Source organism: Dipteris shenzhenensis, chromosome 10 (genome assembly GCF_047967505.1).
Source record: "Dipteris shenzhenensis isolate YYH24624 ecotype China chromosome 10, Dip_SZ_1.0, whole genome shotgun sequence".
Lineage (NCBI taxonomy): Eukaryota > Viridiplantae > Streptophyta > Polypodiopsida > Gleicheniales > Dipteridaceae > Dipteris > Dipteris shenzhenensis.
Window position 1 is genome coordinate 52,583,754 of NC_141605.1, and position 23,877 is coordinate 52,607,630.

Genomic DNA, 23,877 nt, shown 5'->3' on the forward strand with positions numbered 1-23,877 from the left:
GTAAAGTTTCAAGCAGTTGCGTTTTGCAGGTCATCTTCTCATGGAGTTGGGTGCTGGATTGGATCTATCAACTGTGACTGCTCCCTTCTTTTTCTTGCCACTAGCCTGTGCTGCAAATATTACAAAGGTCAAAGATCTGATTTTCAGACAATTTGTCCTCTGTCTATAAGCATCTCTTCCACAAAGATCTGATTTTCTGACAATTTGTCCTCTTTCAATGAGCATCTCTTTCACTGTGCATGAATTCGTTGACATACATAGCTACCAAAAAATGTGCTTTGTGAGGCTGAAACCCGACAAAACATTTCTAGCTGAAACGTTTCTACGAAACGTGTGAAACGTGGCACTTCGTCAATAGTTTTCTATATTTTTTGGGGACTTCTTTTGGGATTAAAAAAAAAGGGTTGCCTTTTGTTTTTTGGGGGGACTGGTTTTTTGTTTCTTGTATGTGTATGTGTATGTGTTTTGGGTTTGTTCATCTTGTGTGTGTGTGCATTGTGCACTATAGTTTGTGTGTATGTGCATATGCGTGCATTGTGTATATAGTCTATGTGCACTATATAGAGAGAGAGTATGTGTGTGCATTGTATATATATAGTCTATGTGCACTACAGAGAGAGAGAGAGTATGTGTGTATGTGTGAGTTGAATCTTGATTGAAATTTTAAACTATGCACTGTACTATGTAGTTTGTGTGTGTGCACACTGCACTGTAGTTTGTAGACTCTATGTATGTGTGTGTGTGTGTGTTTGAGATCCATGAGCTGAGAGAGAAAGAATGAAAGAAAGAAAGAAATATTAACGTCCACAGAAGGCCTCATGGGCCTATGGGACAAAGTGACACCAAAGAGAAAAACTCATACAAGCCACAAGGGGCTGAGGCAAAGGGCACGCGGGAGCAGGCTGAGAACTGGAATTGGACTGGAAACTCAGAAACCGAAACCGGGCACTGTGGTGGCTCGTCTATGAGCGGTGAAAATGTCTCGAATCTGAGTCTGTCTGGCTGTCTCATACTGTGGTATCGGAGGGGGGCGTGGTCTCCTCGATCTCTGAACCTGCTGAGCTATGTTCAGAGTGACCCCTCGTCTCGGGTGGTCCCCTCTGAGGAAAGCGGTGATAGGCCGAACCTCAATTGAGTGTGCTCTGAGAGAGAGAGAGAGAGACAGGAAGAAAGTTCTATTAACGTCTTCAGAAGGTCTCATGGGCCCATGAGACAAAGTACACATCAAATGGAAGCAGCTACTACTTCTTGTGTCAGAGAGTCAAGAAGTGCACATGGCATCTTAGCTCGAGTTATTATAGCACACATCTGTATTCTAGTTCCATAACAAAGTGGCCTTCATTACATCAGTTTGAGATTGAGTGTTTTTGGGTTGGGAATTGAAAACTCTAATTAATTCTATTCCATCCCGGTAGACCGACCATTTCCCCGCTTTGCATGCGTCCTTCCCTTTAGTGAGTTCAATATCCCTTTGTTTGAGCTGAGTCATGGTGAGCTCAGATATTCATACCTTTGTACTCTTCAGTTTATTTGTTTGTTGGAGAATCTTAACTCCGAGTCCTCTCTTAAGTAAACCTGCACTTGTGTTCCCTTTGAGTAATACAACTGATGTCATTTTCATCCTATTCAATTTGTGGCATCCCCTTCTTGACTCATGATTTTTTTGTCTTCTGAGTATTCTTAAGATAGCCGAGACAGTTCTCCTGCAGCCCCCCAATGCGTAAGATTTTCTTTGACCTCCGCATAGAGATCTGTCTTATTGATTTTTTTTTTGGCTACAATGGCCATCTCTTTCGTGGCTGAGCTTACTTGAGTGGCAACCATATCTTTGACCATGGAAACAAGTAATGGTGCTAGTGGAGATGTCTGCAATGATTTCCTGCTTGCCATTGTTCTGCATCTCCTTCATCGTTTTTCCAAGGGCTGCAATCTGTAAGCTTGAGCTCTCTTACTTCCATTTGTAGGTCATAAATTTGTTCCTGTGGGTCAGAACTGATCCTTCCCATGAAAGTCAATGTATAGGGGCTGGGTGTCGCTGCTATAGCAGTGTACGATGGCTTGTTGGCAGGGGTTGTGGCAAACAGCCTCATCTTAAAGAACTCCGTTTGGGCCTTTGCAAATCTTAGAACCCCTCTGCTGAAGCTAACCCCCAAGCTGGGCTTCGGGTTCAGCCCAGCCTGGGGTAACCTGAAACTAAAGATAACTAGTGGGCTGTGTAAAAACTGGCAGAGCGACCTGAAGAAGCAAGAAGACCTGACCTGCTAAGGGCGAAAGGGCAATGCGGTACAGACTGGAGCAGTTGTTTGGCCTGTGAATTGAAGCTCTTCTGCTCTGCTGTGACCCCGCGATGTGGCCTGTGCCTGTTGCTGTCATGCTGCAACCTGCGCCTAGGTAGGAGGGGGAGAGGCGGGGAGAGAGAAAGGGGGTTGGGCTGGATTTGCGCGCACGCGCGCGGACACACACACAGAGAAAAGAAAGAAAGAAAGAAAGAAAGTTTATTAAAGTCTTCGGAAGACCGATGGGTCTATGAGACTGTGAAAAATCTGATACAATGAGCTGTGGTAGTGGAGCTACTAAACGAGCATCCACACCAATGCAGAATGCAAAAAATGCAAATGGCAGTACTAAGTCCTAAGTACAACATAGTACAACATAGTCATGTTGATAGTCGACTATATATCAATCTCAGCATCATTGTCATTATCAACGTCTTTAGGGGAGAAAGAAAGAAAGAAAGAAATTTTATTAGTGTCTTCGGAAGACCGATGGGTCTATGAGACTAAAAGAGAACCTGATACAAATGTCACCACAATGTAAATATCCCAAGCTAAAGTACAGTTGACCATTTATCTGATCATAATTAAAGAGTTTTTATATGTGTTAATTATGGTCAAAGAGTCCTTTTAATGGTCAAAGAATTGACTACGGTCAAAGATACTTGACTCTGGTCAAGTAAACCTGACTTCGGTCGGGGAGACTTGGCTCATTACCGAGAGGGTTAATTGCGGTTAACCAGAGAACCACAGAGCTGACCACGGTCAGAGAGTGTTGACTTCGGTCAACGAGACTTGGCATGCGCCAAGAGGGTTAACTACGGTTAACCAAGATGTGCCAACTTCGGTTGGAGAGACTTGACTATAATTAAGGCGCCTCGACCCTTGGTCAAAGCCTCTTAATTATAATCAAGAGTGTTGACTCCGGCTAACAAGAGAATAAATATATATTTTTATATTTGTTATGTGTACACATGTGTTCAGTGGGGACACCCACCGTGACTAGAATTAGTCCACAATGTGTTATTTGCATGCAAAGCGCTAACAATTAATGGGTACCATGGTGGTGCGCTTTAATTAATTATTGTTGCAAGTACTAGGAAGAGTTATTTTCCTAAGCGCTATGGGAGCCTAACAAGAGTCTAGGAGGTGGTTCACGTGACCAAGTGCTTCGAAGACTCCAGAGTTGCCGTTAGTGGCATGTAATTAGGAAAGTAATGTAGAAATTGACAAGTGGCTTGTTGCTAAGAAGGGGAGCATGAGAGCTCATGTAATTGGGATTCACGTTTTGGATTTGTATGAGCAGCTCTATGTTGAACTGTGTACTCGTATTCTCTCTCATGAATAAAAACCTTTGGGGGGGTCCAGCCCGACGTTTTGTCCTGGGCCCTAGTGCATCTGTAGAGAGAGGGAGTGAGGAATTGCTGTCTTTTATGAGCGAGTGGGTTACATTGGTATCAGAGTAGGTTTTGCTCTCTTTTTGAAGGGGACACGATTCTAGTTGTTTGTGAGAGATGTGTATAATAGATACACGCAGATCAGCGTGAAGGAGAAGGGAATTCAAGAGCTGCGCGTGAACTTGTGTATAGTTTGAGTTTAAAAAAATCAATGCACGTGATGCTGACGGGCGACGAGCGAGCTAATCACCATTTTTTGCAAATTGGTCCGTTGCTAGGGAGAAAGCGCATGTAGCGCTGAGTATTATTGTTGCAAATCTGAGCGCATCTAAGATTGGCGTATTTGCAAATGAATAGCTCTATGAGCACTGTTGAGGGGAAAGACTCCATAATTATGCATCTGGCACTTGCCGCTGAGAACGAAAGATCCTTGGTAATCTGCGTGGAAGAGATCAGCTTACGCTTTACGTGTGACGAATTCGATCGTTGATAAGGTGTCGTAGATTGCAGACGTAGGTTCTTTCGTCAACTTGTTCCGTTGTCGATCGCTTGTGTGGGCGCTAGGTGCTGCAGAAGTATTCAGGATGCAAGCGCGACGTGCGACGTCAGTCAGCCAGCCAAGGTCTGAACCTTAGGCTGACGTGGCACAAGAGGACACGTGGCAAAAATTTTGGCAGGTTAGCAGACACGTGGCACACAGGTGACGTGGTGACCACACGTGCGAGCTGACGTGGCAGCCAGGTTTCATGCATGTGCAGGTGCCGACGTGGCAGTACATGTGGCAGCCAGCTCAGATGTTGATGTGGCACTGACACATGGCAGGCAGGTGGCTGATGTGGCAGACCATGGGTTTATGTAACCTAACCTTGGTTAGTGCACTGGTTAGAGGTCTAGTTAGTTGACCCAACCAGACTAGTTTGGTTATTATAACTAGATTGTGACCAGGCCTCAATGATCCCGTGAGGAACGGATGACTTGCCACGAATCATCCGTGATAACATGAGAACCTGTAGTCGCTCCACACGGGCCCACTCTGTATCCGACAAGTCTGGCCGCCAACAAGGGCCGTTGTACATCCCCACTGGACGAATCAAGGAGTCAAAAAGCAACCCCTTGGTGCGTGGATTCTGAAAGTGCGAGCGGAACCACTGCCTCTCTAATCTGGCTAATGAAGCATACTCTCTACTCAAGCGTGTCTGCATCACGGGTCTCATAGTGAAGCTGGGTCTGGAGAAGATAACCCCAAGATAAGTGTATGATGAAAATATCTCAACAGATGACCCCTCAAATGTGAATTGCTCTTGAGGCATGATGGCTCGCGATGTATTGAAGATCATGATCTTGGTTTTACCCAGGTTGACCTTCAAATCATGAGACTCACAAAAGGATTGTAGTGCGTCAAGGTGTCTCTGGAGCCCCTCTGCGGAGGAAGACAAGAGAGCCATGTCATCTGCGTGAAGTAGTATCTGGATCAGCGTGCCCGTGAGAGAGCAACCTACCCCTCCCTGCGTCTGCATCACTGTCTCGAGCTCGTCAATGTAGAGGCGAAACAAGGTAGGTGATAATGGACACCCTTGTTTGACCCCGATAGTGCTCATGATCTCGTCTGTCCATCTAGATCCTGTCCTGACTCTGTTTGAAACTCGCTCATAACGTGCCATGACAGCCCAACTGATCTCTTGGTTGTAACCCAAATCCTGTAGGCATTGTATGAGGTGGGCTCTCGGAACCATGTCAAATGCCTTGCGGAAATCCAAAAAGCAACAATAAACCCTCTGCTTCCGTGCCCTTGCCTCCTCGATGATACATTTGAGTGCGAGAATGTGGTCCATGATCCCATGATCTCGCCTGAAACCGGCCTGTCCTACTACTCTAAGTTCTCGACACTCCACAAATGTGATGACCTCAGAATCAAGTATTGATGCATAGATCTTGGACATGACATGTCCAATCATAATGGTCCTGTAGTTCTCCGGGCCCATGGGATCCCTTGCCTTGTGAATGGGTGAGATAGTGTTAATGGTCCAGGTGCGTGGAAATCCCAAACAAATAGCTTCATTAAAAAGCTTTGCTAAGATCAAAGCTAGGAGGTTAATCCCATATGTAATGAACTCAGTGCATAGCCCCTCATGATTCTTGGCTTGGCCATTTTGAAGTTTCATTACGGCATCCTTTACCCCTCCTCTAGTGAAGAGGGTGCATGATGTGAGACGAGGCATGTGTGAGAGGTTAGGGACTGGCTGATTTGGGATGTCATAAAGTGTGTGTGCATAATCAAACTAGATCTGAGTGTCAGTGAGTGATGGAGGGGACCGTCCTTCTAGAAATCTCCGCCAGATGTCCTTAGAGTTGTTACTAAACAAAATGTTCAGTAGCTCCTCCTCGTTCCGACGAACGAAGTCTAGTTTCTTCCTCCGTACGAGTTTACGGTATTCGCGAAGTGTATCTGGTTCGCTCGGAAGACTGTTTTTGGTTTCGAATCTAAGTCGACGGCGTAAAGCCTTACACTCATCATCGTACCAACTATTACAGGGTACGGTTTCAGGGGGTGGTGGGCGGTTGGAGCGGGTGGTGTGGGGGAAAGCGTGAATGGCAACCTCTTGTAGTGAGCGGGTGACAAGGGCAGCACGATCCTCTAAAAGGGATATGAAGTCAATATAAGCAAGAAGTATGTACAGACGGCCAGAGTAAAAAGGTGAGTGATCCCGATCAAAGTGTATATCGTGGTAGGTGGAGTAAGCACTGAGTGGGGTAGAAGGTGCTATGCGAAGGGAGGTGGAGATGCTGAAGAAAAGGTATGTATGATCAGCCCCTAGGGGGAGAGGTGCTACAGTGAAGTCAGTAATGTGAGATGTGAAGACAGGGGATCCCATGATGTAATCAACAACACTGGAGTCCCCCCATGTGGAAAGCATGTGAAACCACCTGAAGCGAGCCATCTGTCAAGACCATTAAAGATAATGAGATCATGTATCCTGCCGAGGTCGAGGGTGCAGGATGTGGGACGAGGCATGTGTGAGAGACTAGGGATTGGCTGATTTGGGATGTCATAAAGTGTGCGTGCATAATCAAACGAGATCTGGGTGTCAGTGAGTCGCGGAGTGGACCGTCCTTCTAGAAATCTCCGCCAGAAGTCCTTAGAGTTGTTACTAAACAAAATGTTCAGTAGCTCCTCCTCGTTTCGACGAACGAAGTCTAGTTTCTTCCTCCGTACCAGTCTACAGTATTCGCGTAGCGTATCTGGTGCGCTCGGAAGACTGTTTTTGGTTTCGAATCTGAGTTGACAGCGTAAGGCCTTACACTCATCATCGTACCAACTATTACAGGGTACGGTTTCAGGGGGTGGTGGGCGGGTGGAGCGGGTGGTGTGGGGAAAAGCGTGAATGGCAGCCTCGTGTAGTGAGCGGGTGACAAGGGCAGCACGATCCTCTAAAAGGGGTATGAAGTCAATATAAGCGAGAAGTATGTACAGACGGCCAGAGTAAGAAGGTGAGTGATCCCGATCAAAGCGTATATCGTGGTAGGTGGAGTAAGCACTGAGTGGGGTGGAAGGTGTTGTGCGAAGGGAGGTGGAGATGCGAAAGAAAAGGTATGTATGATCAGCCCCTGGGGGGAGAGGTGCTACAGTGAAGTCAGTAATGCGAGATGTGAAGACAGGGGATCCCGTGATGTAATCAACACCGGAGCCCCCCCCATGTGGAAAGCATTTGAAATCTTCTGAAGCGGGCCATCTGTCAAGACTATTATAGATAATGAGATCATGTATTCTGCGTAGGTCTAATAGGGCCTGCCCATAGGTTGAGAGTGGACCTTGCCTGTCAGCCGAAACCCGTAGTATACCTGCCTCCTCAAGGTCAACATCTGCTAGTAGAGTGGAATCATCTCTGAAATCAAGAAGTGGTACCTGACGGGCCCTTGTGCTCGCGTTGAAGTCCCCCATTAGAAGGACTTCTCCGCGGCTAGAAAAGTCAATGATGGACTGATAAAGGGCAGCAAATGGGAATGTCTCATCATCACCTCGAAGATCTCTGGCAAAGTGGGAGGTCTCCGGGGGGAAGTAGCAAACTGCGACAAACAGATCCTGGCTGTCCATGTGTCGTATCCAGATCCAAAGAAATCTGGAATGTGTATCTCTTTGCTCTACTGAAATGATCCCTTGAAGTGTGGATGTGAAAAGGACTGCAACTCCACCTGAACCTCGAACTCCTCCTGTACCCCTCGTCTCATCTCTGTAGGTAGACTCCCATGTAATTGATAATTATATTATGTATAAAAAATAATTTTTTATACATAAATTATATCATATTGCCGTTTCTTCCGTTTCCGTTTCGGCTGGCAACTATGTGTCTAAGCACCTCATGAATGAAACCAGCCAAACACCGCTGGTCTGGGTAGGAGAGGAGACGGGTCAAAACCTGATAATTATCTCTGAAGAGACAGTAGAAACGCCCTCGGATCTGATAGTAAACGGGACACCTGAAGATGAAATGCTCCTCTGTCTCAACCTCCTGCATGTCACACAGTGTGCATATGCGCCTCTCCTTGGGTAACCGCTCTGCTCTGCTGCTCTCAATACGAAGTCTGTGTGAAGAGACCTGGAACTGCCCAAGAGAGATCCTCAGCGAGTGGGGTAGGTGAATCTGCGTGTATCCTGGTGGATCAATGAAACCCTCCGCTGTGATATGTAAGAAGTGATCTTTGTAGAAGCCCAGCTTCATTGGAAGATCACTCGGGCCCAACCAAGTCCGGAATGTGTGTAGCTGTAGTGGATCCTAACGGATAACCTGGTTGACCTTGTGTGATAGGAGGGGAGAGAACAGAGCATCCATGCTGTACTGGAATGGAGGTAGTTTGTCCATGTGGAGCCCTAGCCCTCTCAAACCATCTCTTTGTGCGTGCATATCAGCACCTCTGGTCTCTCCCTGCTGCAATTGCCATAGAAGAGGACAGTGCTAGCCATGGTATCTTGCTATGCCGAGAGGTGTAATCCCCATACTCCCTGACTCGTTACAGATATGTGATGACCTGAAATGCAGCATCTAGCTGTAATGGGGGTGACCCAAACTTCGCCCAAATGATCTGGTGAGGAACGGATGGCTTACCACAGATCATTCGTGATAACATGAGAACCTGTAGCCGCTCCACCCTGGCCCACTCTGTATTCAACAAGTCTGGCCCCCAGCATGGATTGCCATACATCCCTCCTGGGTGGATCAAGGAGTCAAAAAGCAACCCTTTGGTCGGTGGTTCTTGAAAGTGAGAGCGGAAGCACTGCCTCTCTAGTCTAGCCAATGAAGCATATCCTCTGCTCAGACGTGCATGCATTGCGGGTCTCATAGTGAAGATGGGTCCAAAAAAGATGACCCCAAGATAAGTGTATGTTGAAACTACCTCAACAGGGGACCCATCAAATGCGAACTGCTATTGGCGCATGACAGTTCGAGACGTATTGAAGATCATAACCTTGGTTTTACCCAGGTTGACCTTCAAATCATGAGACTCACAAAAGGACTGTAGTGCGTCAAGGTGTCTCTGGAGCCCCTTTGCTGAGAAAGACAAGAGAGCCACGTCATTTGCGTAAAGCAGTATCTGGATCAGCGTGCCCGCGAGAGAGCAACCTACCCCCCCTGTGTCTGCATCACTGTCTCGAGCTCGTCAATGTAGAGGCCAAACAAGGTAGGTGCCATGTTTGACCCCCTTGTTTGACCCTGATAGTGCTCATGATCTCGTCTGTCCATCTAGATCCTGTCCGATCCTGTCCGGACTCTGTCTGAAACTTGCTCATAAAGTGCCATGACAGCCCAAATGATCTCTTGGTCGTAACCCAAATCTTGTAGGCATCGTATGAGGCGGGCTTTCGGAACCATGTCAAATGCCTTGCGGAAATCCAAAAAGCAAGAATTAACCCTCTGCTTCCGTGCCCTTGCCTCCTCGATGATACATGTGAGCGCGAGAATGTGGTCCATGGTCCCATGATCCTGCCTGAAACCGGCCTGTCCTGCTGCTCTAAGTCCTCGACACTCTGCAAATGTGCTGACCTCAGAATCAAGTGTTGATGCATAAATCTTGGACATGACATGTCCAATCATAATGGTCCTGTAGTTCTCCGGGGTCATGGGATCCCCTGCCTTGTGAATGGGTGAGATAGTGTTAATGGTCTAGGTGCGTGGAAACCCCAAGCAAACAGCTTCATTGAATAGCTTTGCTAAGATCGGGGATAGGAGGTTAATCCCATATGCAATGAACTCAGTGCATAGTCCCTCATGATAGTTTGCTCGGCCATTATGAAGTTTCATTACGGCATCCTTTACCCCCCTCTTAGTGAAAAGGGTGCAGGATGTGGAGCGTGGCATGTGTGATAGGTTAGGGATTGGCTGATTTGGGATATCATAGAGTGTGCGTGCATAATCAGACCACACCTGAGTGTCAGTGAGTGGTGAGGGGGACCGTCCCTCTAGAAATCTCCGCCAAAAGTCCTTAGAGTTGTTACTAAACAGAATGTTTAGTAGCTCCTCCTTGTTCCGGCGCACAAAGTCAAGCTTCTTTCTGCGTACCAGTTGACGGTACTCGTGTAGCGTCTCTGGTTCGCTTGGAAGATTTTTTTGGTTTGGAATCTGAGCTGATGGCGTAAAGCCTTACACTCATCATCGTACCAGCTATTACAGGGTACGGTCCTAGGTGGTGGTGGGTGGGTGGTGTGGGGGAAGGCGTGAAGAGCAGCCTTGTGTAGTGAGCATGTGACTAGGGTAGCATGGTCCTCAATAGGGGTATAAAGTTGATGTATGCGAGAAGTATGTGCAGACGGCCAAAGTAAGTAGGTGAGTGATGGTGATCAAAGCGTATATCATGGTAGGTGGAGTAAGAACTCAACGGGGTAGAAAGTGCTGTGCGGCGGGGGGTAGAAATGCTGAAGAAAAGATAGGTATGATCAGCCCCTGGAGGGAGAGGTGCTACGGCAAAGTCAGTGATGCAAGGTGTGAAGGCAGGGGATCCCATGATGTAGTCCACAGCACTGAAGCCTCCCCCATGTGGAAAGCACATGAAGCTACCTGATGTGGGCCATCTGTCAAGACCATTATAAATAATGAGATCATGCATCCTGTTGAGGTCTAATCGGACCTACCCATAAGATGTGAACGGTCCTCGTCTGTCAGCCGAAACTCGTAACATACCTGCCTCCTCAAGGTCAATGTTTGGCAGTAGAGTGGAATCATCCCTGAAGTCGAGGAGTGGTGCTTGATGAGTGCCTGTCCTCATGTTGAAGTCCCCAACTAGGAGGACTTCTCCGCGGCTAGAGAAGTCAACAATGGACTGATAAAGAGCAGCAAATGAGAGAGAGAGAGAGAGAGAGGGGGGGGGGGGAGGGAGGGAGAGTGTATTAGAGTCTTCAAAAGACCGATGGGTCTACGAGACTGTGAAAAGCCTGGTACAAACAAGCTGTGGTAGTGGAGCTACTAAACGAGCATCCACACCCAATGCAAAATGCAAAAAATGCAGAATGGTAGAGAGAGAGAGAGATGTATTAACGTCTGCGGAAGACACGGGCCTATGGGACAAGGTACAAGGTACACCAAAAGGATGATCTCACACAAGCCCCAGTGGGCTGGAGCAAAGGGTGCGCTAAGGCCCTTGCTGAGTGCTAGTACCTTTAAACTGAAAAACGGAAAACCTGATAAACTGATAAGCTGATAAACTGATCAATAGCTCAAACAAAATCAGATATAATATAATCCGGAGACCAGCTGAGAGCTGTAGCATGCTAAGGTCTGAGATCTAAGACTGAGGCTCAGAAGCCAAAGCCCGGCACCGTGGTGGCTTGCCTATGAGCAGTGAAAATATCTTGGATTTTCTTGTCGCTGGATATACCAAAGTCCAACCCCATGACAACAAAATATTCCAACATATTGTTTGAACCTAATGTGGTAGAACAAGGAGGGGGCATTGGATAAAACAAGAAAATGCCAGATCCTGTGTGACTTCCGTTTGCTTTAGGCTGAAAAGGGCAGTTGTCCATGGTACTGCTGTAGTTCGAAGACAGCATAAACATGCCCATTCCCCGAAAGCTATTAGCCATGTGCAACCCAAAGTGCATGTGGTGACCCATGGTCTTGAGTGTGCATGCCATATTGACTGCATCTGAGCACTATTGAGCAAGTCATCTCTGCCCTAATCTACTAACCAAGCTCCAGTCAAGCACTCTAATGAGTAGCCCTTCTTTCTTATAGGTGAGGCATGAAATTGCATATGTAGATGTGCTGCAACCAAACCTGTAACAAATTACCATTCCCTGGCTGCATGCTTCTGGCCCTTTTCCCAAACAACTCCAGCAGGTTGCATGTAACATGAACGTTAAATTTGGTCATTCTAAACTAGGAATCACAACATTGAACATGTTCTTCTAAACTTCATTGCAGGTGGATCCAACGAGCATCAACATAACCAAGCTGCCCAATTATGTTAAAATTGAAGTTGTTGAGGAGGAGATATGCACAGCTACATAGAGAGTTGGAGATCATAGATAGATGAGTTGCTTGTTTACGTCGTAGGTCAACTATTGCTATTTCTACACAGAGTAACACAGGCAAGGGCAAGGGTAGGGGTAGAGGTATGCCATGGCTTCATACCGGCGTGGAGCACCATCACTATTGTACCGATACACAAAGCAAGAGACCCCATGGATACTGGGAACTACCGCACCCTCATGATTGGCCACACAGTGGCCAAGATTTCTAGATTGGTAGTAGAGAGGGAGATCAGCAGACAGTAATACAGAGGCATGGGGGGTAGTGGGCACTAGGACGGGTAGGATTCAGGAGACAACACTCTACTGTAGATCACATCTTCAATTTGAGGGCTATTATTGAGGAGGCGAGGTCCAGACACTAGAAAGTCTACACATGTTTTGTAGACTTTCGGAAGGCCTTCGAGTCTCGACACGGTCCCACGATTTGCATGATTAGGAGACTACAAGGGGATGTAGATTTAGGAGACATTGATTTGGGGTGTGATGAGCCTACATGAGTCAAGTTAGGCATAGTTCATGCCCAGGGTGGTCTTTGGGATTGGGTCAAGAGCATGATCGGGGTGAAGCAGGGCTGCCCCCTTTGACCGACTCTCTTCAGACTTTACATCGATGAGATTACGCCCTTCATAGACCGCCTAGGAGGCGAGGGATCTCTACTGGCTGACCTCATGATGCAGATATTACTATACGCTGATGACATAATCCTTGTATCATCCTCAGCGAAAGGACTGCAGCGACATCTGGAGGCCCTAGAGGTGTTCTAGAGAGAGAGAGAGAGAGAGACATGACATTTAACCTTGGGAAGACCAAGGTTATGGTCTTCAACACCTCACGCGAAGTGATCCGCCGACTCAACTTCACCTATCGCAACGAGCTAGTGGAGATAGTGCAATCCTACACATATTTGGGAGCAGTTTTCACAGGATTCCTTTTCACGATGACCCACGCTACCTAGGCATGACTCACATGGGGTAGAGTGCTTTAGCTTGGCTAGAGCGATAGTGCTTCCAGGCACACTTGCAGGATCCACTGATGGAGGGCTTGCTTTTTGATACACTAGTGCAGCCGACTGTCATGTATGCAACACCCTTTTGGGGATGTGATCTCCGAAGACAGATTGGAGGAAATTTGAGTGCCTACAAGTGATTATGGGGTCTAGGATGATTCGGTAAAGAAATCATTTGTATTATTTCATTTATGTATCAATGGGTTTGTTAGAGTGCGGAATGGGCACATTATCACTGTAATGATGCATGTGGGGTCAATAAAAATACCTTTCAAGCTTCATCAAGGCTGACTCTCTTCAATCGTCTCTCACCATACTCATGGTGACACAAATACGTGTTGCATACATAGGTATCCAATTTTGAGAGAGCTCTATATGTCCTTTGGCACTTTGCTCAAATCAACTTAAATCTTTGGTAAGTTGGGGATCATCCTTGTATACTTCCTTAATAGTTTCCATCTACAGTAATAGAATTACCTTTGGGTTTCCTAGATAAAGCATCGGCCACTGCATTCTGTTTCCATGGAATATGCTGAATTTGAAAATTGGGAGTAGAAAGTAAATTTACACAACGCATATGTTTCCTTCAGATCAAATCAATGGCTATTGCGTGAAATACTAGACACTTTGGTGATTGATATGAATGATAAATTGAGCTCCAAGTAAATAGTGCTTTCAAGGGTTGAACAAGAGATTGAAACCTTGCTAGATGATCACTCAACTCATCACTCTCTGGCGATCCCAAATCTCCTTAGCAGTTGACTTGAAGTCCACGTGATGGATGAGAGAGAGTCGGCGAAGCAAAGACCAATGAGGCGATGGCCTTGGCATTCTGCTGCTTCCAAATCCTTTGGTGTTGCTGATCAAGTATATCACATTTGTCATCCTCAACAACATCCCAAACACCTTCATGCATAAGGAGCAACTGCATCTTGGTTTGCCATGTGGGAAAACCTTCCCCCTTGAACTTCTCCACGAGCAGAGAACATGAAGACAATGAAGTCATGATGGCAAAGACCTTGATGAAGGCGGACAGCAAGCTGAATTGGACCAGCAAAGGAATGGGTTGGCCTCGGGCAGATATAGGTGTCTAGTGGTGCTCCGAATTCCCCAAAATGCAGAACCGAGTGAACCCAAGTCAAATAACAGCAAGCAGATACACTGAAGTGCAAGAATGAGCCAATAGAAGAGCACTTGTGGGCAATATGAGTGCTCAAGGTGCTGGAGCAGATCCGAAATCCTCAAGAAGGTAGCTGGAGGGGTGCCAAATGCAATAATATATCTCATAATGTATGGAGCGCTTCAGTAGACCAGCAGCACCTGTGCATACACCTCAACGGGCCGACCAGCATGCTGCACATACATAGACTATAGTACACTCAACCACATATATCGCCCCCCCCGGCCCGCCCTCGCCCCCCGGCCCAAAAAAAAAGGAAGGCAAAATTTTTTTCCATTAAAAGAATAAATGCATTATTAAAAAAATGTTTCATCTGGAAGTGCCACGTTTCATGCATTTCGTAGAAATGTCTCATCACGTTTTGACCTGTCACTATGATGTTTACTAGAAGACCTCTTATAGGCAACAAACTCGATTTATCAACTAGAATGGGAAGCTAACTTGTGTTTCTTATCTTATATCTGGACAGAATGTTGCGGTTGTCTCTTCCACCTCTACACGAGCTCCTATCTACAAGGCCTTTGCAATCAAAGAGAATATAGGGGATGTGACAGCGAAGGGAGAAGGCATCAGCAACATTGCAGATTTGGTATGAAACCTGGAAATTGTATCTGATAAATTGTTGTCACTTGTACATACTCAACTATATGGCATAATCTAGATGTTTTTTCTTTTTGGGAATTTTTGGGGAGGGATTGGGGTTGTTGTGGAGGGCGCGGGGGGGGAGGGGGCTGGGGGGTTGTTGGGTTTGTGCTAGCCTTTGTCACAACTAAGTCTGCCCTTCACATCCGGAGTGCCAACATAAACTCAGTCAGAAAAATGTTTATCGGCAACAGAAGCGAAGCTGCTGCTCCCCATGAGCTGCTGCCCCTCCCCCCCCCTCTCCCTCTCAGCCAGCCCCCTCTCCCTCTCTCTCCCCCCCGCTCACCCTCGCTGCCTGCCCTCTCCCTCCCCTCGCTACTCCTCCTCTCCCTCCCCTTCGCCAGCCCCTTCCCCTTCTCCCTCCTCCTTCCCTTCCTCCTCCCCGCTCTCCCTCTCCCCCCCTGCCAGCCCACCCGCCCCCTCCCTCTCCCTCCTCGCCCTCCCTCTCCCCACCCGCTGCCCTCCCTCCCCCACACCCTCCCCATCCCCCGCCCCCTCCCTCTCCCGCCCCCTTTCTCCCCCACCCTCCCTCTCCCGCTGCCCCCCCCCCCCTACTCCTCCCCCGCCCCTTCCCTCCCCTTCCCCTCCCCCGCCCTCCCTCTCCTCCCCTGCTGCCCCCCCCCCCCCCCCGCCCCCTTCTCCTCCACCGCCCCCCCCTTTCCCCCCCACCCCCTCTTTCCCCTCCCTCGCCCCCTCCCTTCCTCTCCCCTGCCCACCTTTTCCCTCCCCGCCTTCAGCCCCCTTCCTCCCTCCTAGCCCGCCCCCTCCCTCCCTCCTAACCCCCCTCTTTTCCTCTCCGTTGCCTACCCTCTCCTTTCCTGTCAGCCCTTTCCCTTCTATCCTATCTTAGCTCCCCTCCGCTTCTTCTCTCCGTCTCTTCCCCTCTCTCCTGTCCTCTTCTTTCTCCTCCTTCCTACGCCCGTTTCAGGGCGTCTTGGGCAGTAGTTTCATGGACGGAGCTTTAACAGTGTTGGAATCGGCCTTTTCACTTCGATTGGCGAATGGATCCCCATTCAGCCAATCTCCGTTCACTTCCACCGGCCACGAGAACCGTCATTTTTTCAGAAGACGAGTTGCAGTAGCTCAAGAAAGATGTGGAATTAGAGGGCTCCAAATCACTTTTTCGCCCGCATCTTTGGGTCACATCCTTTCAAATCATAGGCTAGAGACTGAATGCTGGCGGCGTTACCAGGAGATCTCGCCCCACACCTCAGGGATATTCGACTTCTGGGACGTGGATTCTTCCAAGTGATTTTTGACTCCCACGAGTCCACAGTCCTTGTTCTCAAAGCTAATCCCCTGGCTTTGGGTTCGAGGAGGATTTTTCTTTTGCCCTACACCTTGGGCTTTGATTTGGTCGAGGAGGATAGTCAGGTCACATCACTGTTCATTAGGTTTCCTGGTCTTCCTCAGGTTTACCATCGACTTCTTGCTACTATCGGAGCCACTTTTGGAGTGGTCACTGAGATTCCCCCCCTTCCTGGCATGCCTTCTTCCTCGGCAGAGGCAGTCAGAGCGGATGGGGTGCCTCGAGTTAGGGTCATTGTCTCTGACCCTAACATCTCAGATGACCACATCATGATTCAGCGTCCAGATGGCTCTCTTTTGACAGAGAATCGAGATTGCAGGAAGTCAGAATCAGTGCAGGATTTGCAAGACCCTTGGGCACTTTGCTAGAGATTACCCAAGGAAGAGAAAAAGACCCAAGAGGTCTTCTGGTGCAGCTCCTTCACGTACTATCCCGTCTGCACCTCCCCTGCGGCCTGTACCATGTACTCCAGGACTACCAGGAGCAGCAAGGCGCCCTGCTTCGCGCACCCCAGGGCCACCAGGGGCAACAGGGTGCCCAGAGCCTGCAACACTCCCAGTACCACGTTGGAGAGCGGTCATAGTAGCTCCTTTACCTCAAGAGGAGACCCTTGGTCCGGTTCAAACAGATGCCATCTAGACTCTGGAGGTGGAGGCTGCTGTAGCCCCAGATACTACAGTTCTCATCAGGAGGGGCCTTTAGATGCACTAGCCCCATTCATTTTCGTTTTCGATCATGAGGGGGCTACCGATACTTCTCCCCCTCAGACTATTCATGCCATAGCTGAGGGAGTGTGTGCATAGATGAGGACTACAGATCCTTCTTCAGCCCAGCCACAGGCCTCCTCAGCTCCCAACTCCAGATTTGCTGATAGGGGCCTGGCAGGTTTCCTCTCCTCCTTCCTCCACGAGTGCAGGTCTTCTTCGCACTCCTCGGCCAGACTTGCTTCTGAGAAACTCTTTTTCGACACTGGCTGATTCGGCGACTTTCTTGGATGATGAGGAGTTTGTGCCCTCCACCTTAGGGGTCCCGGTCATTGGGATTCCCTTTGATAGGGCCTCCCCCTCAGCAGGTGTAGGGATCTTTCACCTGTTGAGTTTCTTGCCCTCAGCAGGAGTGTTTCGGCCAAGGGGAAGCTGGTCTCCTCTACTAGGTCGGGTAAGCCTTTCCATCCAGCATCCTCCTGTCGATGAGGATAGTCAGCTGGAACATATAGGGCCTAGGCGGAGTTCCACACTGTCGCCGTAGGCAGCTGATCCGGAATCAGCTTCATGCAGGTGTCACTGGAGGTGCTATTGATATCCTTTTTATCCAGGAACACAAATCTTATGCCAGTGATTGCTCTAAGTCGGACAAGCTGCTTTCTGGTCATACTTTTTGATCGCCGGCCTTGGGCACCAGGGGGGACACTTCTATTTGAGTTTCGCAATCGGTTCTCCCCTTGGTTGTTGGACACGGAGTCATTATTCCCTCTAGATTGGAGGGTGTAAGGTTGGTTTCTTTAACCTGTATGCCTTCAACATTAGAGGGGAACATGTCTTTATGTGAAAGGATTTGCTCTCTTGGGCCCCCATTGCGGATTCATGGGTGATTGGAGGTGACTTTAATATGGTTCAGTTACCTTTAGACAAAAAAGGGGATAGAGAAGGAGGACTTCACTCTTTGGAGAGAGCAGCTTGGGATGCCTTCCTTTTTCACTATTGTGGCAGAGATACTTGGTTGGATGATGCCTTTCTGATTCAGCCACAGTCCCTCTTGTTCTCTTAGTCGAATAGGAGGCAGCAAATGCCTATTCATGCACGTATTGACAGATTCTATGTAGATGATTGGGCACTTGACAGAGGTGGATCGGTATGCATTGCTGTTGGGGTCTCCACTTCAGACCACTTTCCTGTTGTGCTGGCTATCTTGGAGCCTCACTTGAGAGGCCGATCTGCCAGCATCAAGATTCCATATGCCTTGTACACAGAGGAGGACCTTATAGAGGCTAGGGTGGGCAGCCATTGTCATCACGGGTAGCTGCTGCCCTTTCTGGTATTAGCGACTTCTACCTCTCAGTTGCTCGTACCAGGAGACGAGATATTCTCAGACGTGAAATTGGTGTCCGCCAGCAGTTGGCAGCTTTGCAGAGGAAAGTGTAGAAACGGCCTTCAGATGCTTGGATTCAGGAGCGCCTTGCTGCAGCAAGGGCTCATCAGCAGGTATTGCTTGATCAGAGAGTAGAGTATGCCTTTCATGCACGAGAGTCCTTCTGGATTTAGATGGGTGGCAGAGTCAATAAACACTTTTTCTCTACTCTTGGCCCTAGACATAGTAGAGAGAGTGTATCCCAACTTATTGACTCACATGGGGTTTTATAGACAGATCCTGAAGATGTCTTACGCATAGCTTCAGATTTCTATGCCGCCCTTCTTACTGCTGATCCTGCTAGAGTTGTGGTGGTCAACCAGGTCCTCTTGGCCACGGCCTGGTTTGTTTGTTCTTGCTGGTGCTATTCTAGGGACTGCATCACTCAGCTTAGGAGACCGATCAGAAATTTTCTTTGGAGTGGGCTTGATGGCACAGCAGATACCTTAGCAAGGGTGGCTTAGGAGACCGTGATCCTCCCTACACAGGAAGGGGGTCTCAATATTATTGATCCAGGTTTGTAGTGCAGAGCTTTACTTTGCAAGATGGTGGTGCGGGGACTTATGCCAGGGCAGGAACCGTGGAAGGCCTTTCTTATTAGCAACATACAGAGGTGCACACCTTCTTCAGGAGGATATTGGATGAGCAGTATTAGGTGGATCTTCACCACAGCACACCTCAGATCACCTTCGTCCCCTCTCATATTTGCCATTCTGAAAGCATGGGCGAGTTTTAGGAGCACTCTTCGGAGGATTCCTCCTTCCTCTCGTGAAGAGATGGATAGGCAACCCATCATGTGGAATGACAATATTTTAGATGATCATGGCAGACCACTTGGTGCCTCACTCTACATGCAGTGGTCCAGGTGGGAGAGGGGACTTGCATCATCTTTGGGGTCTTGGAAAGCTTTCCGGAGGCTTCCAGAGGAGACCAAGTCTCAGTTGATAGGACATCTCAGAGGGAGTGCAGGGAGGATCTTGCAGATTGAGGCAGCCCTTCCAGAGGAGTGGGTAGACACAGATGACATGCCACTCACTTGCTCCACTTGGGCAGGTACCTTTACGAGAGGCGGTGTTCCGCGTCAGGTTTTGGCCTTTCGAGATGCACAGGAGGATGCTTTAGTTTTTACTGTGCAGGATGATGGCAGATTGTTCAGATCCACAGAGGACATCTTGCTTGAGTCTGCTTTTCAGCCTATCAGGGTTGTAGGTCTTTTGGTGCAGGGATCAGATTCAGAGTGGTTCCTCGACCCAGACCCTCGGCTTCTCTCCATCGGGTCTTGGAGGCTTTGGCTTTACGGGGAAGTTCCCATTAAGTATTTGCATTGGGACCTTGGAGAGTGGGAGTGGATTGACGCAGGGCATCGAGAGAAGAGCATCCCCTTCTTTCGTTACACGGTCAGTAATGCCAAGAGATTTCAGCTCAGTGGTAGAGGTTGGAGACCTTCTAGAGTTCCTCATTGGGAGACATTTGATATCACTGTGGATCTGCAGAGGTGCTTCTGGAGGAGACTCTGGAAATCCCACAGGAATAGAAAGATCACTCTTTTCTTTTGGCTTTCTATCTATGGTGGGATTGCAGTGAACCTTTGGAGATCTAGGTTTGGAGCCGACCCTACTTGCCCTCGCTGGCTCTCTGCTTCAGAGACTATTCAGCATTGTTTATGGGACTGTAGACAGGCGAGGATGATTTGGACGGGGGTAGCCAGGATTTTTAGTCACTTTGCCCACTCCCCATTCTTTATGACATGGGGCTCAGGGGCTTGGCTTTCTCTTAAAGGGCCTCAGGTATTCTATGAGAGACTTGACTCCTCTCGGGCCATTTTGGTTCAACGTCATCAAATTGAGTCCTGTTCGTTGGATGTGGTATCACACCTTTCTTTTACAGATGTACATGCCTCGGTGGATACTTCTTGGGAGATTTTAGCGAGCATAGCATCCTGGCATATCTGGAGGGCTAGATGTACAGAGGCTATGGAGGGTACTCAGCTTCATCCCTCGCACACTTTGGCTAGTATCTGGACAGACACCGTACATACTTTGATGGCCATATGGATGAGTATACAGGGAGACTCCCGTGCAGTCTCAACTAGGAGGGCTTCTTTCTTCAGGGAATGGAAGGACTCTCCTTTCTTCTCTGAGACTCCTACAGGGTTGAGGTGGCACTTTTAGCCTCAGCCTTGGTTGTTTTCCACTTCACTTTGAGGGGGTTTTATTTATCCTCATGATTTCATGATGTTGTATTTTTGCTCAGAGCTTGCTCTAGCGAGTTTCTTTCTTACTTAATAGAAGTCTCTTTTTTGGAAAGAAGACATTGTATAAATGGATGCTCAAGTATGTGTGGGTGTGTGGATTTGTATGTGCGGGAGCATATGTTTATACTATGGTCTACACCCATTGTTCGGCGCTGGTGACGTCAGTGGGGATGTCATAGTAGCTAGTCCTTGTTATGCGTGAGGGAGTTTATGGTTTTCAACCTTATGAGTGACTATCATGAGATTGAAACTGCACTATGTGTTGTGGTTTTGGAGGATGAGTTTGGGCATGTTCCTAGATTCATCTAGATATATATAAAATTTTACGGCATTTAGCACCTTAAGGACATCAGAGAGGAGGGACGTGCATGACTTGAAATCGTATATGTATCCCTGAAAGAATAAGGGTCTGAACCTTGGGTGTTGGCAGCGTTAAGTGTGACCAGCATGCTTTTGCAGATGTGAGGTTCTTTGAAGGTACATTCCTGTACGCTGCTGTCTCCATTTTGAGGGTTTACCAGTCACCAGCCTTTTTCAGCCTCTGGTCTATAGGAATTAGATGTGCTGACTGAAATTGGGAATCTGATTATCTGCTTGTTTACACACTTAAGGACTGGTCGGGTAATCCACATCTGGCTGCAATAAAAAGTTACGGCATAATCAATTTGAGGCCTAGGATGCCTCTATGTGCTGGAGGTGGGCCAAGTTTGTAATGAAGAAGATACCTTGCCTGGAGTAGAAGTGTGCTGCTGTGCCTCGTGCAGTTTATTTTGAATTTTTATGATTTGTGTGTGTTGTAACTTAATGCACTAAGCAATTGTACAATCAGGCCTCGTCCCCCCTCTCTCCGCTTGAAGAGAATATAAAATTTCACAAGGCAACTGCTCTAATATCCAAAAAAACGTGAAGCATTGATGGTTGCTTGTGATGTGCCCAAACTGATTACAACCAGTTAGGAGGTTTAAACTAGTTCTTGCAGGTTGTTCTGTGGCAGTGCTGAAATGTAGATCCTATGTTTTCGTTTTGGTAGCTTGGAACCAGTCTGGGCATTTTGATCTCAAGGAACAATCCACGGCTATTGCCCATATTTTTGGTGCTTTCCTGTGGATATGTGTACAGTTCGTATCAGGAGGTAAGCTTTTTTTACAGTTTCATATAGTCTCAGTTAATTTTTGGTTATCTGGAGGTTTCTATCATAACTGGTGGCAGTAGTGTTTTGCTAGGTTAAATCAGTTGTTCTCCCCTCTTTGAATCGTGCAAGATTTGGAATAGCAGTGCATTCCTTTCTTGAAACAGGTGGGGTTTTCTAATATTTTACTATTTAAGGCAGTGCAACTTTTGGTGCTTGGAAGCTTAAGCCTGCTTCTATCTCTTCCTAGCTTGCTTGTTTTTGTATTTTTTGTTCTTCACTTTACTTTGAAAATGCTTGAAGTATCATGTGTTTGTTAGCTTAATTATAGGGTCATAAAAGGCTTTTAGAATTAACGTGGCCTCATGACTGGATGCAGAAATGTTGCAATGTGGTTTTTCTGTAATGTGACTGCAGGAGAAGTCCCATCTTTGAATGATGGAAATCGGAAAGAGCGCATTGTTCTCCTCCCATGGACAGAGAAAAACTCTGTTGAGCTTGGTACATATGAATTTGTTTCTGATGCTACTTGTCCAAGTTCTAAATATGTACCACTTGCTTGTCAAGTCCTTACAATAATTCTGATGGACTGCCAGGCTCATCCATAAAAGATTCCTTTCTGAACCCACAGCATTTCCTAGCTGTGAAGGCATTGTTTGAGGTTAAAGTCGTCTTCACCTTCTGTTTCGTTGGTGTCTTTTTGCTGCCCCTGCAACAATTACTTTACAGCTATTTATGATATGTAACCTCTAGAAGTTCTGTTTGGCAAGCAGGAAGAGAATTATCTGGTCACATATCTTCCAACAAAGAAGAAAGCATATGCTGTCTTGAAGGAGAGAGCGACTTCAGATGATGTGCTGAAAGCTGCCTTCCATGTGAGGTTCACAAATCTTACCTGTTTTGCCATTTCGAATTAGCTTCTCATTTCCATGTTTCTTTGCATTGATGTCTGACGTTGTGTCATGGTTGTCAGGCACATATGGTCCTTCATGTTCTCAGAAAAGCATCCCAAAATAAACCAGATTTAGACAATTTTATGCACAATCGCATTATATCGACTAGAGAACAGAAGCTTGAAAGATTGTTTGAACACAAGAAGGCTGAAGGGCCGGATGTATTGACATTAATCTCAGATAGTTGTACACATGCTGCTCATCTCTATGAGGATTTCAAGCACAAAGCGGAAGCACAGGTATTAAATTTATCCTTTACAAAAGCTGGAGCAAAGGTATTCTATTTATTCTGGTTTGAAAATAATGAAAGGGTGTCATGTTGGAGGCTTGAGCAATGGCAATGATAAGAAAGTGGAAAGAGAGAAAGAAGAGAATTTGTGTTTGTAAGTCCTTTTCAGTGAGAGACATGAAGAATGGGCTACTGGCATTTTTAGTACAATACCTGATTTGTGAGAGTTTGGACCTTAGACCGTTAAGATGATTATAACGAGACTAATACAATGTCAATTTAAGATTCTTTATGGGAACTATGTAGGCCATCCTCTAGTGGTTCTAGTGATGCCCTATAGGCCATGGTATGTGCCTTGTAGGCATAAATAAAGACACTTATAGTGTTAGTGTCTTTTAGGCCACATAGGACACTTAGTCCTATGTGACACCTAGGACACTTAGTCCTAGGTCTAGGTACTTGTACCTTGTACTCCTTTGTTTTTGATTATCTAATCCAAGTTTAACGTGATGGCTAAGGCTTGTGCTACGTTTTGCTATCTGTACTCTCTCTCTTTCAAGCGATCCTACAGTGGTATCAGAGCTGGTTTTGACTCGTCTTCCTGCCCCCGGACTCCCTGCATCACCTTCTGTACGGACTTTCACACAGACTCGTATTGCGCCGTACATCTTTCGTACAAGCGTACGGAAGGTCTCATATAGTCCGTACGTACTTGCGCCATACATCATGTTTGAGTTTCGTACAATGTACCCGAGCAGCCGTACAGAGGTGAACCTGCATCGTCGTACTCTTCAATACGTTTTCGTACAGGTATCGCACTTGCATTCGTACCTGCCATCGTACTTGCGCAGTAC

General features: G+C 47.3%; 1 protein-coding gene across 3 annotated transcripts in view; it reads left to right on the forward strand.

Moving 5' to 3' along the window:
- LOC147897964 (protein root UVB sensitive 6-like) overlaps window positions 1–23,877 on the forward strand; it is a 126,292-nt gene that overhangs the window by 53,968 nt on the left and 48,447 nt on the right. For all 3 annotated transcript variants that reach the window (XR_015541675.1, XR_015541674.1, XM_087380340.1), the window contains exons 5-12: window positions 17–127; window positions 14,850–14,969; window positions 21,743–21,844; window positions 21,936–22,008; window positions 22,259–22,342; window positions 22,438–22,502; window positions 22,615–22,716; window positions 22,815–23,033. Coding sequence is in view for 1 of the 3 variants with exons in the window: in XM_087380340.1 (XP_087236466.1) it covers window positions 17–127; window positions 14,850–14,969; window positions 21,743–21,844; window positions 21,936–22,008; window positions 22,259–22,342; window positions 22,438–22,502; window positions 22,615–22,716; window positions 22,815–23,033 (876 nt within the window). In the remaining 2 variants the exon portion in view is untranslated. The remainder of the gene's footprint in view (window positions 1–16; window positions 128–14,849; window positions 14,970–21,742; window positions 21,845–21,935; window positions 22,009–22,258; window positions 22,343–22,437; window positions 22,503–22,614; window positions 22,717–22,814; window positions 23,034–23,877) is intronic.